The sequence below is a fragment of the Dryobates pubescens genome, chromosome 2, assembly GCF_014839835.1.
Source record: "Dryobates pubescens isolate bDryPub1 chromosome 2, bDryPub1.pri, whole genome shotgun sequence".
Taxonomy (NCBI): Eukaryota; Metazoa; Chordata; class Aves; order Piciformes; family Picidae; genus Dryobates; species Dryobates pubescens.
Genome location: NC_071613.1, coordinates 17,579,284 through 17,595,933, shown reverse-complemented (window position 1 = coordinate 17,595,933; position 16,650 = coordinate 17,579,284). Strand labels below are relative to the sequence as shown.

The 16,650-nt window shown below is 52.9% G+C and overlaps 1 protein-coding gene across 1 annotated transcript in view; it reads right to left on the bottom strand.

Moving 5' to 3' along the window:
* LCLAT1 (lysocardiolipin acyltransferase 1) overlaps window positions 1-16,650 on the bottom strand; it is a 123,039-nt gene that overhangs the window by 40,622 nt on the left and 65,767 nt on the right. The window contains exon 5 of the mRNA XM_054171270.1: window positions 14,533-14,649. Within this exon, the coding sequence (XP_054027245.1) occupies window positions 14,533-14,649 (117 nt within the window). The remainder of the gene's footprint in view (window positions 1-14,532; window positions 14,650-16,650) is intronic.

Below are 16,650 nucleotides of genomic sequence, written 5' to 3'. Positions count from 1 at the left end.
ACACTTTGAGAGGCTGACATGGAGAGAGCTGCTGCAAAAGAGCTCCTGGAGGATGTTGGAAAACCAAGGCAACACTCCCAGCCTCACAGGCAGATACTCCCAACTCCTCCTGGACACACACACAGCTCAATTCCTCCCATTCACTCCCTGGGCCCTTCCAGCAAACACAGCAGCTGATGGAGCTTACTTCATAGCTTCTCTCATAGCCAACCAACCTGAGAGCCCTGATCTCTATTCTGACAGTTGTTTCCCCCTTTCCTTTTCTTTGAAACTGAAAAGCAGCAAATGGTTAGAAGTTTGTCCTCCTGAGCACAGGGAGCAGCACACTGGCAAAGGCTCTTTGTTCCCTCACTGTGAAGCCTGCACCACAAGAGGGCTGCATTCAGTCTCACTTCTGAGACTCTGAAGTTAAGCAACCTGAGTGTCCAGCCCCATCCTCCTGCTTGCTTCGAGAAGATCACAGAATCACACAAATATTCAGGCTGGAACAGAGCCTCAGCATCACCGAGTCCAACCAAGAACCCTACCCTACAAGGCTCACCCCTAAACCAGAGCCCCAAGCACCACATCCAAACCACCTTCAAACACAGCCAGGCTTGGGGACTCCACCATCTCCCTGGGCAGCACATTCCAGTCCCTGACCACTCTGGCTGGGAACATTTTTTCCCTTATGTCCAGAAAGATGCAGTGCTTCAGGAGGTCACTTGACTTGCAGATCAAGACAGAGCATCCCCATAGAGGACCCTGGAATGGATTCCAAGTGACATGTACCTACACCGTTGAGTTCCTCCTCTCCACCAGCTAAGAGGCAGCAATGGACCTCTAGAATCACAGAATCAGCCAGGTTGGAAAGGACCTCAGAGATCACCAAGTCCAACCTGTCACCCAACACCATCTCATCAACTAAACCATGGCACCAAGGGCCTCATTCAGGCTCTTCTTAAACACCTCCAGGGACGGGGACTCCACCACCTCCCTGGGCAGCACATCCCAAGGGCCAATCTCTCTGGCTGGGAAGAACTTTCTCCTCACGTCCAGCCTAAACCTCCCCTGGCACAGCTTGAGACTGTGTCCTCTTGTTCTGGTGCTGGGTGCCTGGGAGAAGAGACCAACCCCCTCTTGGCTACAACCTCCCTTCAGGGAGTTGGAGAGAGCAAGAAGGTCTCCCCTGAGCCTCCTCTTCTGCAGGCTAAGCAACCCCAGCTCCCTCAGCCTGACCTCCCAGGGCTATGCTCCAGACCCCTCCCCAGCTTTGTTGCCCTTCTCTGGACACCTTCCAGCAGCTCAACATCTTTCCTAAACTGAGGAGCCCAGAACTGGACACAGGACTCAAGGCCTAACCAGTATGAGAGGAAGGGGCAGGAAAGAAGATGCCACAAGGCTGCTGAGCATAGGTTTCATTTATGTCTGTGGCCCATGCTCCAGAAGCTGCAAAGCAGAGGGCTCTCAGAGGAAGTCAGAAGCTTTTGGGGGTTTGGCAGGAACACATTCTTTGAAAAGTGAAGGCAGGGTTGGGTAAGTCAGAGTGGCGCTGAGACAGGATGGACCTGGAGAGCAGCTAGGAAAGAATGCCTCTGAGGGATGGTTTGTCAAAGCTCCCAAGCAGATGGAAAGAACACTAATTCTTACAGGATTGGGAATGGGACTCAGTGTCCCTAAGGGCTGCCCTTTCTGTGTTTGGCTTCTCAACATCAGTGCCCATAGCAGCTTGAGGCAGTGCAAGCCTGCCACTGCTCACAAACCCCAGCCTGTGCAGCACTTCTGAAAGGACTTCTCTGCTTTTTTACTGATTGTGCATGTTCTGATGTTCTCCTTAATCACAGAGTCACAGAGCTGTCAGGGCTGGAAGGGAGCTCAAGGCTCAGCCAGTCCCAACCCCCTGCCATGGGCAGGGACACCTCACACTGCAGCAGGTTGCTCACAGCCACCTCCAGCCTGGCTGCAAACACCTCCAGGCAGGAGGCTTCCACCACCTCCCTGGGCAACCTGTGCCAGGCTCTCACCACCCTCATGGGGAACAACTTCTTCCTCACATCCAATCTCAATCTCCCCATTTCTAGTTGTGCTCCATCCTCCCCAGTCCTATCCCTCCCTGACACCCTCAAAAGTCCCTCCCCAGCTTTCTTGGAGCCCCCTGCAGATCCTGGAAGGCCACAATGAGGTCTCCCTGGAGCCTTCTCTTCTCCAGCCTGCACATCCCCAACTCCCTCAGTCTGTCCTCAGAGCAGAGGTGCTCCATGTCCTTACTGTCTGTGCAAAGCCAGAACCATCAAGATGTGCTGGCTCTGCTCAGAGCAGCACAGTGAAGGGTCAGGGACTGGAACAAGCCAGCCAGGAGGTTTCTTGGGTCTCTGCTTCTGGAACTGTTTGGGGAATGGACCTGGGGTTATTGGTTGATGGTTGACTAAATATGAGCCAGCAGTCTGCCCAGGTGGCCAAGGAGGCCAAGGGCATCCTGGCTTGTATTAGAAACACTGTGGCCAGCAGGACCAGGGAGGGGATCATCCAACTGTGCTCAGCACTGGGGAGGCCACACTTGAGTGCTGGTGCAGCCTGGACTGGTATCAAGGATTGGCCATTGCTTCAGTGAGAGCACTGAAGGACAGGACCTTGCTTCCTGCCCTCCACAGTACTGCAGGCCAGGAAAAGGTTGCCCAAGTCCCACAGGCTGCAACAGTTCAGATTCCAGATCTGATGCTGATTGAGCTGAAGAGCTGAATTGATGCTGAGGTTTGTGTTGTGATAAAGATCTATTTTCAAAAGCATTTCCACTCTACTACCATTTTTCCCAAGCTCCCCTGCCCTGCTGTGCTGCTCACAATGGGAGCCATGGCAACAGCCAGCACTGCTCAGCCTGGCACTGCTGAGCCTGGCACTGCTCTCAGCGTCCCAGCTGGCAGAGCAGAGCAGGACAGGAGCAGAGCCTTGCAGCAGACTGCCAAGCTCAGGGAGCAGGGCTGGCTCGGGAAGGGAAGGTGCTGGGCTCCTTTGGATACACCCTGAAAATGATGGCAGGGGATGGGGAGCAAGGCAAAGGGAAGAAGAGTTGGAGCTGCAGCAGCTACTGAAGGTTTAATGATACATCAGCACATCCTGAAAGCAGAGGAGATTGAAAGGTTAAGGATCCTAAACTCATTAAGGTTGGAAAAGACCTCTAAGATCAGGACCAGCCCTCTCCCCAACACCTCCATGAGCACTAGACCATGCCCTGAAGTCCCACATCAACTTGTCCTTTGAACACCTCCAGGGATGGGGACTCCACCACCTCCCTGGGCAGCACATCCCAGTGCCTGACCACTATTTCAGTGAAGACATTTGTCCTAATATCCAACCTAAGCTTCCCCTGGTACAAGTTGAGGCTGAGGTTTTGTTATGATCACAGAGATTTGGGGGCTGTATCTGAACAGCTTGAGAAGTCAAACATTTCCAGGAACTGAAATGATGCTCCCTGGACCTTTTTCCCTGTCAGCAATTCCTCATCTAGAAAAGTGACACCAGGAACAGATAAAATACATCTACAGCAACTTTAACACAGCTGGAAATGAAAGCAGCTGGTGTCTGCCAGAAGTGGATGAGTGGAGAACCCATCAATCATGGCTGAGAACCTGCTCTAGGAAGGGACCATGGTTTGGGATGAGCCTGTTCAGCCTGTAGGTGCTACTGCTTTGCTAACAAAACACATCAGGAAGCATCATCTCATAGCTGAAGCTCACAGGATCACAGGATGCTGGAGCTTGGAAGGGATCTCTGAAGATCATGGAGTCCAACCCCCCTGCCAGAGCAGGACCATAGGATCCAGCACAGGGCACACAGGAACACATCCAGATGGGGCTGGAAAGGCTCCAGAGAAGGAGACTCCACAATCTCTCTGGGCAGCCTGCTCCAGGGCTCTGGGACCCTCCCAGGGCAGAAGTTCCTCCTTCTGCTGAGCTGGAACCTCCTGTGCTGGAGTTTCCATCCATTGCCCCTTGGCCTATGCCAGGGAGCAAGTGAGCAGAGCCTGTCCCCTCCCTCCTGACCCCCAGCCCTCAGCTATTGATAGACATTGATTCAATCCCCTCTCAGTCTTCTCCTCTGCAGACTAAGCAGCCCCAGGGCTCTCAGCCTCTCCTCACAGGGCAGTGCTGCAGTCCCCTAATAATCATTGTAACCCTCCATTGGACTCTCTCCAGCAGATCCCTTTCCCCCTTGAGCTGGGGATCCCAGAACTGGATGCAAGATTCCAGGTGAGGTCTCAGCAGGGCAGAGCAGAGTGGGAGGAGAACCTCCCTGGGTCTCATACCTCAGGAAAGCTCAAAGCAATTACCTCCCTTAGTAATAAACAGAGCCAAGAAATGGGTAATGGCATGTGAAATAAATAGGTATCAATACTGCTCCTCTGCTTATTTTCAGCTTCAGCACTAATTAACTAGGCTGCCAGGCTAACCAATATCACCTGCACATTCATGGATCAGTGGCTGAGAAGGAAGAGCAGTAATGAATAAACTTGAACTTTACCCCAGGCTCATTATCTACTGCCTGTCCTGAAGCCCTAAGCCTTTAAATTCAACCAGAAAGCTCAGTGCTCCAACACGGACCCAAATCAGGTTAGAAGGGACCCTCAAAGGTCATCTTGTCCAACCCCACTGCCACCAGCAGGGACCCATCCAACTGGAGCAGGTTACCCAGGGCCACATCAAGTCTGACCCTGTGGCCTCAACCACATCCCTGGGCGACCTGTTCCAGTATTTCACCACTCTCATTGTAAAGAACTGCATCAGTATTGAGCCTGTCACAAAGGAGTGCAGTGACCAAGCCCACAAAGGGCTGCTTGGTGCTGCCTGCAGGCTCAGGGGAGCACCAAGAGTATTGCAAGACCCTGTGCTAAGCTTCATTGTGCTGCTGAGAGTCACACCAGAGGGAAACACGAACCTCCTGAACGCGGCAGCCAGCCAGCCAGCCTTTCCAAACACCCTCTCAGAGAGGCTCTGACCAAGCCTGACCACAGCCACACCTTGCTACACACACTTGCAGGTCACCACCCAGCCAAAGAGCAGGACCAGCCAGAACAGCCCTGTGACAAAACACCTTGAAGAGGAGGCAGTGCTGATTACAGCACGTGCCAGGATGCAGAGGGGCACAAGGCTGGAAGCCAGGAGAATTTACCCCTTGAAGGAAGAGAATATTCCTTCTCTCCTGATGGAGAAGGCTGAGATTAGGTACCAGGAATTCTGTCTACACTTGGAGTGCAGCCTACCTGCGTGGCTCAGGGTGCAATGTCAACTGAACCTGTCAGCTCCATGGGTAGCATAAATAGAGTGGTGAAGCTCCCCCACCTCTCAGCACGGTCTGGAATGCATTCTGAGCAGGTTTTGCAGTGCTGTGGACATGCAAAGTGCCCTGCTGGAGGCAGCTGCAGCTTAACTGCTCCCTGCTGCAGCCATGCTAAATGCCAGGGAGTGCTTGCTTCAGGACACACAGCAAGAAAATACTTCAGAGAGTCACAGAATGGTTGGGATTGGAAGGGACCTTCTGCAACAACACCTTGAAGAGGAGGCAATGTTAGATTAAAAGAAGAAAGCAGAAGTACCTACTCAGCTCACAACAAACCAATTCTGTTTCCAAAGAACCCCAGAATGGCTCAGGTTGGAAGAGACCCCAGAGATCATCTATTTCAACACCCCTCTCATGGGCAGGGACACCTCTCAGCTAGCCCAGGCTGCTCAAGGCCTCATCCAACCTGGCCTTGAACACTCCCAGGGAGAGGACATCCACAACCTCCCTGGGAAACCTATTTCAGAGTCTCACCACGCTTGTACTGAAAAACCTCTTGCGAAGATCCACTCTAACCCTGCTCTGCCTCAGCTTCAAACCATTCCCCCTTGTCCCTGGCTCTAGACACCCTCAGGACAAATCCCTCTGCAGCCTTCCTGCAGGATCCCTTCAGGCATTGGAAGGCAGCTCTAAGATCCCCCCCTGGAGTCTTCTTTCCTCCAGGCTGAACACCCCCAGCCCCCTCAGCCTGTCCTCCCAGCAAAGTTGCTCCAGCCCTTGGATCACCTTGGCAGCCCTCCTCCTCTTGGCAGTCCCACAGCTCTGTGTGCTTCTCCTGCTGGGGACAGCAGCACTGGACACAGTACTGGAGGTGGGGGCTGAGCCCAGCTGCAGCCAAGCCTCCTAGCTACGGTCAGGACTGATGAGCTAACCTCATTCCAGCCCTCCAGCTGAAGCAACTAACAAAGCCCACATCTGCCAAACATGACCCCACTGTTGCCACAGATACTCTGTGTTCTGAGTTAAGGCACAACAGTGGAAACCTCTAACGCCACAGCGGGGAAACTGCTGGCAAACAGCAGCTTTGTGATGTGGTCACCACAGCGACGATTACTAACCTGTGTGGAGGTGAAAGGAAAGCCATCTGCATGGCCTGTCTGCCTGGGGCAAGCCCTGACTCACATCAGAGTGGGAAGGGACTGTTGCAGTAGGTGGATCTTGATAGGCTCCATAAGACAGAACCTGCAATGTTTCTGGGGAGTGCCATTAGATGTGTGACCCAAACAGCAACGTGTCCAGGTGGCAGTGACTCTTACACCAATCCACCATAAAGCTCCCAGGGCAAGGCTCTGCTCCTTCTCTGAACAGACAATGAATGGAAAGAGGAAAGGATGGGGATGAGCAGAAAGAATGGTGTGGAGAAACCCAGTCCTTCACAGGAGGACTGAAAAGATGATCCTGTGAGACCCCTACTGCATCCAGTTCTGGTGCCCCCAGCATAAGAGGGACATGGAGCTGCTGGAGCAGGTCCAGAGGAGGCCACAAGGATAAGGGATGGAGGACTTGCCCTTTGGGGACAGGCTAGGAGAGCTGGGGCTGTTCAGCCTGGAGAAGAGAAGGCTCCAAGAGATCTCAAAGCCTTCCAGTAGCTGAGGGAGGCTACAGGAGAGCTGTGGAGGGACTTTTTTACAAGGACTTGCAGTGACAGAGTGAGAGGGAATGGACTGAAGCTTGAGGAGGGCAGATTGAGACTGGAGATGATGAAGAAACCCTTGACAGTGAGGGTGGTGAGACACTGGCACAGGTTGATCACAGAGGCTGTAGCTGCCTCCTCCCTGGCAGTGTTCGAGGCCAGGCTGAATGACACCATAAGCAACTTGGTCTAGTGGGAGGTGTCCCTGCCCTTGGGGGGGCTGGAACTGGATGATCTTTAAGGTCCCTTCCAACCTAAACCATTCCATGAATCCATGATGGACTGTTTGCCACAAAGGTGAGGCAATAGTGTAGAGCTGCTCCAGAAGGACATGAGACTCATAGAAGCACTAAAGGTGAAAAAGACCTCTAAGATCAAGTCCAACCATCAGCCCAACACCCATGGCCAGTGTCCCAGAGTGCCATGGCCACAGGTTTCTTGAGCACCTCCAGGGCTGGTGACTCCCTGGGCAGCCAGTCCCTGACCATTCTCTCAGGGAAGGAATTTTTCCTGATCTTCAACCCAAACCTCCCCTGGCACAACTTGAGCATTTGCATACATACACTTAACATGTTTCAATCTTCAGTGATGCAGAGGCGTGCCCTGGACACCTCCCTCCTCATCACTCCAGGCATCCCAGCGACGTTAGAAGCTGCAGGCTGCTGTCATGTCAGCCACATCTGGTCTGACGGGGGGAGAGCAACAGAAACGTCAGCCTGTACCGAAGGCCAGGAAACAGCTCCCAGAAAGCTCGGGCTCGTTCTGAGGAGCAGGTCAAAGCCAGCACATGCAGATGTTTGCAAGGTATGGTAATCATCACTGGTTAAGAGGAGTCTGGAACAAGTCAAGCTGCCCTTTCCCAGAGCCCAGAGACAACTGTCAGCATTCACAGGAGAGCACAACAGCTTGCATCTGCTTTTCTGCCCCGCTGAGCCTGGCCGATGTGCTGCTGATAGAAGTGCTGCTTGGAACAAGGTCTGGCTGCTGGTTGCTTGGGTTTGGTTGGTTTGCAAATGAGCTAATTGATTATGGATTTTCTACCACCACACAAAAGAAAGAAAAGGCCTGCCAGCTGCACCAAAGGCTTTGCTCTTTACTGCACAGGACTCAATCACAGAGAACAGAGTCACAGAGTAGTCTCAGTTGGAGAAGACCTCTAAGATCATCCTGTCCAACTGTCAGCCTCAGAGCACCACTGCCTTGTAACCATGTCCCAAGGTGCCATCTTCAACACAGGATGGGGACTCCACCACCTCCCTGGGCAGCCTGTTCCAATCCCTGACCACCCTTTCAGGAAAGGTTTTTTTCCTGCCCTCCAACCTAAGCCTCCACAGTTTCATGTCACATCCCCTCATGCTATCACCTGACACTAGGGTGAAGAGACCAACCCCCAGCTCACTTCAACCTCCTTTCAGGGAGCTGTAGAGAGCAAGGAGGTTTTCCCTCAGCCACCTCTCCTGCAGATGAAACAACCTCAGTTCCCTCAGCTGCTCCTCACCACCTCTGTTGCCCTTCTCTGGACACTCTCCAGCCCCTCAGTGTCCTTCCTGCAGTGAGGGCCCCAAAACTGAGCCCAGTATTCAAGGCACAGCCTCAGCAGTGCCACAAGTTCACAAGCACAAGTTCAACCAAGCAGTGATGCTCCACTACAGCATTTTCAGCTCAAAACAGCCCCAAGGTCTTTCACAAGAGTTAATTTCAGCCTACACAGGAACATAACTCTTGGAGGCAGGCATGCACAGAGGAGAAAAGAAAACACAAACAACATCAAATGGGAGGAAAGAATTTCCTTACAGTGAGGACCCAGGGCCTGCAGCTGCTGCTTAAGCCCTGAAAATCCAGCTGACATATGGGCTGGAATTAGCTGACTGAGGGCCTGAGGTTAAAGCCCATGTGGCCACTTACATTTCCCTATTTCCAAAGCAGACTGCTTTTGGTTTACACATGCCCTGAGCAACCAGCACAGCAGCAGGCAGGAGCTGCTCTGAGAGAGGCTGTGCTGGCCATGGGCAAGCTGCAGCCACACCAAAGCCCACACAGCGCCTGGCAGGGGCCCAGCACAGCGCTCTGGGACTCAAACCAGTCCCAAGAGGGGGGAATGTAGCTTCTTCATAGAGTCACACAATTGTCAGGGCTGGAAGGGACCTCAAGGCTCAGCCAGTCCCAACCCCCTGCCATGGGCAGGGACACCTCACACTACAGCAGGTTGCTCACAGCCACCTCCAGCCTGGCTGCAAACACCTCCAGGCAGGAGGCTTCCACCACCTCCCTGGGCAGCCTGTGCCAGGCTCTCACCACCCTCAGGGGGAACAACTTCTTCCTCACAGCCAATCTCAATCTCCCCACTTCTACTTTTGCTCCATCCCCCCCAGTCCTATCACCCCCTGACACCCTCAAAAGTCCCTCCCCAGCTTTCTTGGAGCCCCCTGCAGATCCTGGAAGGCCACAATGAGGTCTCCTGGGAGCCTTCTCCTCTCCAGCCTGCACAACCCCAACTCCCTCAGTCTGTGCTCACAGCAGAGCAGCTCCAGCCCTCTGCTCCTCCTCGTTGCCCTTCTCTGGACACCTTCCAGCACCTCCAGATCCTTCCTGTAATAGAGAGCTTATGTTAAAACAACAGATCCAGCCTTTGATGTCACTTGGTGTGAGGCCTTTCCATGTCCTGTGCCTTTGCTACACACAAGAGGACAATGAAGGGACTTGAAAATCTCTCCTATGAAGAAAGGCTGAGTGACATGGGGCTGTTTAGTATGGAGAGGAGAAGGCTGAGAGGAGATCTGATCAATGCCTACAATATCTGAGGGGTGGGTGCCAAGATGAAGGTGCCAGGTTCTTTTCAGTGGTGCCCAATGGCAGCACAAGGAACAGTGGGTACAAGCTGGAACACAGGAGGTGCCACCTCAAAATGAGGGTGGTGGAGCCCTGCAGCAGACTGTCTGGAGAGGTTGTGGAGTCTCCCTCCCTAGATGTTTTCAAGACCCATTTGGATGTGTTCCTGTGTGACCCTGCATCCCTGGAGATACTCAAGGTCAGGCTCTACAGGGCTCTGGGCAACCTGATCCAGTGGAGGATGCCCCTGCTGACTGCAGAGGGGGTTGGACTGGGTGACCTTTGGAGGTCCCTCCCACCCCAGACCACTCTGTGATCCTATGATTAAAGATTGCTGATGGATGGAGAGGAAGTGTCAAGAAGGGGTCAGTGAATATTTAATGCTGACAGCAATGACTGCCTGCAAAAGTATGACTGCTCTTCTAAGGAGGCTTTAAAAGCTTAGCTCTGGCTTAACACTTCATGTTTACTTAGTCCTGAGAAGTTACCCAGAAGCCATGAGGCAGCTTTAAGCAAACATTTGTAAACAAGCAGTTTCTCTGAACAGACCATTTGGCTACAATGACAGACTTTGTGCCAAGATCAGACATGGAATTCAAGGAATCCAGACAACATTGAATCAAATCATTTCCATCTCCTGGACACTGGACCTTTGAGCCATCTGAGATTTCCAGGTCCTGTGGGACCCTGGAAAAAAACCAAACAGCTTCATAAAAGTACAGACAGGCCTGAAGAGCCAGACTTAATTCCTGATGAACCTCCTGACCTTGCACAGAAGTATCTGGAGCCTTCACCTCGAGAAGCTCCCCTCATGCAGTGCCCTCCTGCAGCCCAGCAGGCAGCTGTGTGCTGGGCTGCAGGCAGAGGAATGTGGCCAGCAGGGCAGGAGAGGGGATTCTGCCCCTGGGCTCTGCTCTGCTGAGACCTCACCTCCAATACTGTGCCCAGGTCTCATGTCCCTATCATAAGGAGGATGTAGAACTGCTGCAATGAGGCCAGAGGAGGGCTACAGAGATAATGCAAGGGCTGGAACACCTCTGCTATGAGCATAGGCTGAGGGAGCTGGGGGTGTTCAGCCTGCAGAAGAGAAGGCTCAGGGGGGACCTTAGAGCTGCCTTCCAATGCCTGAAGGGATCCTACAAGAAGTCTGGAGAGGGACTTTGCATAAGGCTGTCTAGAAACAGGACAGGGGGGAGTGGTTTGAAGCTGAGGGAGAGCAGGGTTAGACTGGATCTTAGGAAGAAGTTCTTCAGTAGGAGGGTGCTGAGACTCTGGAATAGGCTGCTCAGAGTGGTTGTGGATGTCCCCTCCCTGAAGGTGTTTAAGGCCAGGCTGGATGAGGCCTTGAGCAACGAAGCCTAGTTGAGAGTTTTCCCTGCCCATGGCAGGGGGGTTGGAGTAGATGATCTCTGAGGTCTGTTCCAGCCTGAGCCATTCTATGATTCCATGATCTCCAAGAACACTGCATAAACCATGGCTGGTTTGAATTACCACTGCTAAAGGCATGCTTCCACAAAAGCCTGTGCCAAAGTCCTGCACATTTTTGTCATTTTCTGATCTCTCTGTAGGAGGAAATGATCTGCCAAAACCTGGCTCCACACACAGCATCTACTCAATTCCAGGCTTCACAAAAGGATTACACATGATTTTAAGAGGTGGTTAAAGAGATCATAGAATGCTCTCGGTTGGCAGGGACTGCAAAAGGTCATCCAGTCCAACCCCCTCACAGTCACCCTAGTGGTACAAAAAAGTCACAGGGTCACAGATTGCATGGGGCTGGAAGGGACCCTGGAAAGTCACCTTACCTGACCCCCCTGCACTCAGCAGGGACACCTCCAACTAGAGCAGGCTGCCCAGGGACACATCAAGGCTGCTTATGAATGCCTGCAGGGATGGGGCCTCAACCACACACCTGGGCAGCCTGTTCCAGTGTCTCACCACCATGAAGAACTTCCTCCTGATGTCCAACCTAAATCTCCCCTGCTCCAGTTTCAAACCATTGTCCCTCGTCCTGTCACTCCAAGCCCTTCTGAACAGTCCCTCCCCAGCCTATCTGTAGGTCCGCTTCAGATATTGAAATGCAACTCAGGGTCTCCCCAGAGCCTTCTCTTCACCAGGATGAACAGCTCCAATTCTTTCAGCCTGTCTTCACTCTGATCATCTTTGTGGCCCTCCCTCTGGACCTGCTCCATCAGGTCCAGGTCTCACTTCTGTTGGGAGTCCCACAGCTGGACACAATAGTCCAGGTGAGGTCTCAGCAGAGCAGAGCAGAGGGGCAGAATCTCCTCTCTCAACCTGATGGCCTAGAGAATGAGTCTGTCGAAGAGCAGCTGAGGGAAGTGGGGCTGTTTAGGTTGAGGATGAGGAGGCTGAGAGGAGACCTTATCACCCTCTTCAACTACCTGAAAGGACAATATGGAGAGGTAGGGGCTGGTCTCTTCTCACAGGTAGTTGGTGATAGAACAAGAGGGAACAGCCTCAAACTGCAGACATTAGGAATCATTGTTTCACTGAAGGAGCAGCCAAGCACTGGAACAGGCTGCCCAGGGAGGTGGTTGAGTCACCATCCCTGGAGGTTTTTAGATGTGGCACTTAGCAATCTGGTTTGGTGGTGAACTTGGCAGAGCAGGGTTAATGCTTGCACCTGGTGGTCTCAGGGGTCTTGTCCAACCTGGATGATTCTGTGATTAAAAATGAAATGAAATGAAATGAAATGAAATGAAATGAAATGAAATGAAATGAAATGAAATGACAATCTTGGAGTGGTTTGGGGTTTTCCCCAGCTTTGTAGTACATAAATCAGTTAAGCAGCCTCTGGAACCCAACAGCCTCCTTTGCAAGACGTCTCATGCAGTCAGGAGGAGAAAAGCAAAAGGGCTGCAGGACCACCAGGCTCCTTCCTGCAGCAAGCACAGAATCCTGCCTGGCCTGGGGAGTTCTGTTTTTCCTTTGGTAAGTTGATAATGTTGTGAGTGGAAAACATTCCTTCAGCTGCAAATTTATTCCAGGCTAGAAAGATTATTCTGGAGAGGATTAACCTGGTGCTGACAAGCTGCAAGTAAAGCAAAGCTTTTGAAATGGTCTGTGGCAATTTCTTTCTTTCTTTTTGGACTGCAGCAAATTGAGTATGAAACATTCAGGAGGCTAAAATGAGATGTCCACCACCCAGTGCCTCACAAAACAAACAGGGTCAGGTTGATATGTGGCCCAGCTGGACAACACATCAAGCTGTTCATTGTAGGAGATCTGATCAGCAGGAATCAGGCACAATGCAAGCCAGCTCTGCTTCCAAAGGCCAAGGAAAGATTCCAGCAAGAGAAAACAACCAGCAGGTCTTTATTCTTTTGAGTAACTTGAGTCTTCTTCCCTTGGCAGTCAGCAAAACCAGCATGTGTTAATGATCTGGAATCGCTTCTCCCCAAAGAACAAGCCTATAAAGAAGTCACTTTCTATCTGCTGCACAGGTTTATTGTCTTCACTCATACATTTGCTCTGCTCTGCCCTGGTGAGACCACATCTGGAGTACTGTGCCCAGTTCTGGGTTCCCCAGTCCAGCAGGGACAGGGAACTACTGGAGAGTGTCCAAGGGAGTGCTATGAGGATGATGAAGGGACTGGAACACCTATCTGATGAGGAAAGGCTGAGAGACCTGGGGCTGGTTCGTCCTGAGACGGCTGAGGGAGGACCTGATGAGTGGCTCCAAGGGTGTCAAAGGTGGGTATCAAGAGCATGGGGCCAGCCTCCTCTCATTCATGCCCTGTGATGAGGGGCAATGGACACTAGCTAGAACACAGGAAGCTCCACCTCAGTATCAGGAAAAACTTCTTTACTGTGAGGGTGCTGGAACTCTGGAGCAGGCTGCTCTGAGAGGCTGTCAAGTCCCTTCTCTGGAGACTTTCAACACCTATCTGGATGTGTTCCTGTGTGACTTGCCCTAGGTGACCCTGCCTTGGCAGGGGATTGGACTCAGTGCTCTCCAAAGGTCCCTTCCAACCACTACCACTCTGTGAACTCTAACTTTGGGAAGGAGAGAGTGAAGAGTGGTGAGTCAGTTATGCCCAGTCGTCCTTAGTGACTGTAGAACACTCCAAAAGGGTGCCCAGGGAGGTAGTTGAGACCCCATCCTTGGAGGTGTTCAAGGCTAGGCTGGAGGAGGTCTGGAGCACAGCCCTGTGAGGAGAGGCTGAGGGAGCTGGGGCTGCTTAGCCTGCAGAAGAGGAGGCTCAGGGGAGACCTTCTTGCTCTCTCCAACTCCCTGAAGGGAGGTTGTAGCCAGGTGGGGGTTGGTCTCTTCTCCCAGGCACCCAGCACCAGAACAAGAGGACACAGTCTCAAGCTGTGCCAGGGGAGGTTTAGGCTGGAGGTGAGGAAGAAATTCTTCCCAGCAAGAGAGATTGGCCCTTGGGATGTGCTGCCCAGGGAGGTGGTGGAGTCCCCATCCCTGGAGGTGTTCTAAGAGGGGCCTGGCTGAGGCCCTTGGTGCCATGGTTTGGTTGATGAGATGGTGCTGGGTGACAGGTTGGACTGGATGATCTCCGAGGTCTCTTCCAACCTGGTTAATTCTGCAGCCTCTGCAACTTGGCCCAGCGACAGATGCCCAATACTCAAGGTCAGGCTCAGCAAGGCTCTGAGCAGCCTGCTCTAGTGGAAGACACCCCTGCTTACAGGGATGACCTCTGGAGGTGCCTTCCAACCCAGACCACTCTGGGACTGGAGGATGCTGCCGCTCGGGCGAGGCGCGGGGCCCGACAGGTTACCTTGCCGCAGGCGCTGAACCACGCAGGTGAAGCCGGTGGTGCGCGGGTGCAGGACGTAGTCGTACCGCCGCAGGCCGCTCCGCGCCGCGAACTCGTTGCTGCGGGCCCTGGTGTTGGCTGCAGGAGAGAAGGAGAGGCACCGGCTCCTGTCAGTGTGCACACACACACGGAGAACAAGGCACTGCTGCTGTGCGCAAACACCGAGAGCAGCTCACCGGCACGGAGGGAGGAACGTGCCGCAGGCGGGCCGCAGGCGCGCTCCCAGCGAGCTGTGGCCTGCTAGGAGGGAGAGGGATGTGGATTGCAAGAAAAGCCTTTTGATCCTCTTGCTTCACTGCAGGGAAGCATCAGCAAATCCTTCACATTTCATGGACCCACAGGGTTGTTGCTGGTTGGTCACCCAGTCCAACCACCATCCCCATACCACCATCGAACCATGGCCCAAAGCGCCATCTCCACACCTGCAGGGATGGTGACTCCACCACCTCCCTGGGCAGCCTGTGCCAATGCCTGAGCACCCTGGCAGAAAGCAAATTGCTCCTGATCTCTGACCGCTGCCATTCAACCATGGCCCAAAGTGCCATGTTCATACAGGGTTGGGGCTCCCCCACCTCCCTGGGCAGCCTGTTCCAATCCCTGACCACCCTTTCAGGAAAGAAGTTTTTCCTCATCTCCAACCTAAGCCTCCCCTGGCACAATTTCAGGTCACTTCCTTTCCTTCCTTCCTCCACTGCAACCTCCTTTCAGGCAGTCACAGATAGCAATGAGGCCTCCTCTCAGCCTCCACTTCTCCAGACTAAACCACCCCAGCTCCCTCAGCTGCTCCTGAATGCAATGCAACTGCAATGCAGCCTGAATGCTGCAGGTTCAAACCCGTTCACAGCTGTCTGCACATTTCAATATCCACTTTACAGCCAAATGTCTCCAATGGCTCAGTTTGTTTCCTTCTTACACTGCAGAAGCACAATGTCAGTAACACAGGTGTGATGTTATGGACAAAATTATGTACTGACTTATTTCCATGACATGATCCAGTGGAGGGTGTCCCTGCTCACTGCAGGGAGGTTGGCCTGGATGACCTTTGGAGGTCCCTTCCACCCCAAAGCATTCTGGGATCCTATCAACTATGTATTTATTCTTAGGCCATTATGAACTATGAGGCCAGTGGTTAACCACAACACTCATTTCATAAGGAAAAACATCAAATGGAAGAAAACAGCTAATCTAAGACACTAAAATGGTTACTGCACATCCTCACTCTGAACATTACACACTTTGTTTGTTGACCTACACTGCACACACAAACTCTGCTCTCATTTTTTGACCAACTGTCCCAGCTGAGTACAATCAAATCACAGAGTGGCTTGAGCTGGAAGGGATCAAAGGAGCACAGGAGGTCAGGGGTTGGAAGGGACCCAAAGAGATCATCCAGTCCAACCCCTCTGCCAGAGCAGGAGCAGAGACTCCAGCACAGGGCACACAGGAACACATCCAGGTGGGGCTGGAAGGGCTCCAGAGAAGGAGACTCCACAACCTCTCTGGGCAGCCTGCTCCAGGGCTCTGGGACCCTCACAGTGCAGAAGTTCCTCCTCCTGCTGAGCTGGAACCTCCTGTGCTGGAGTTTCCATCCATTGCCCCTTGGCCTATCCCAGGGTGCAGCTGAGCAGAGCCTGTCCCCTCCCTCCTGACCCCCAGCCCTCAGCTATTGATAGACAATGATCAGATCCCCTCTCAGTCTCCTCTCCAGACTGAGCAGCCCCACGGCTCTCAGCCTCTCCTCATCAGGCACATGATCTCGAAGATCATCCAGTTCCAACCCCCCTGCCATGGTTAAGGACACCTCCCACTGGATCAGGCTGCTCAAAGCCTCCTCCAGCCTGGTCTTAAACACCTCCAGGGATGAGCATCCACAACTGCTCTGGACAACCTGTTCCAGTGTCTCACCACCCTCACAGTGAAGAACTTCTTCCAAATGTCCAATCAAAATCTACCCTGCTCTAGTTCCAAACCATTGCCCCTTGCTCTATCACAGCAGTCCCTCCCCAGCCTTCTTGTAGGTCCCCTTCACATATTGAAATGCTGCTTCTAAGGTCTCCCTGGAGCCTTGTCTTCTCCAGG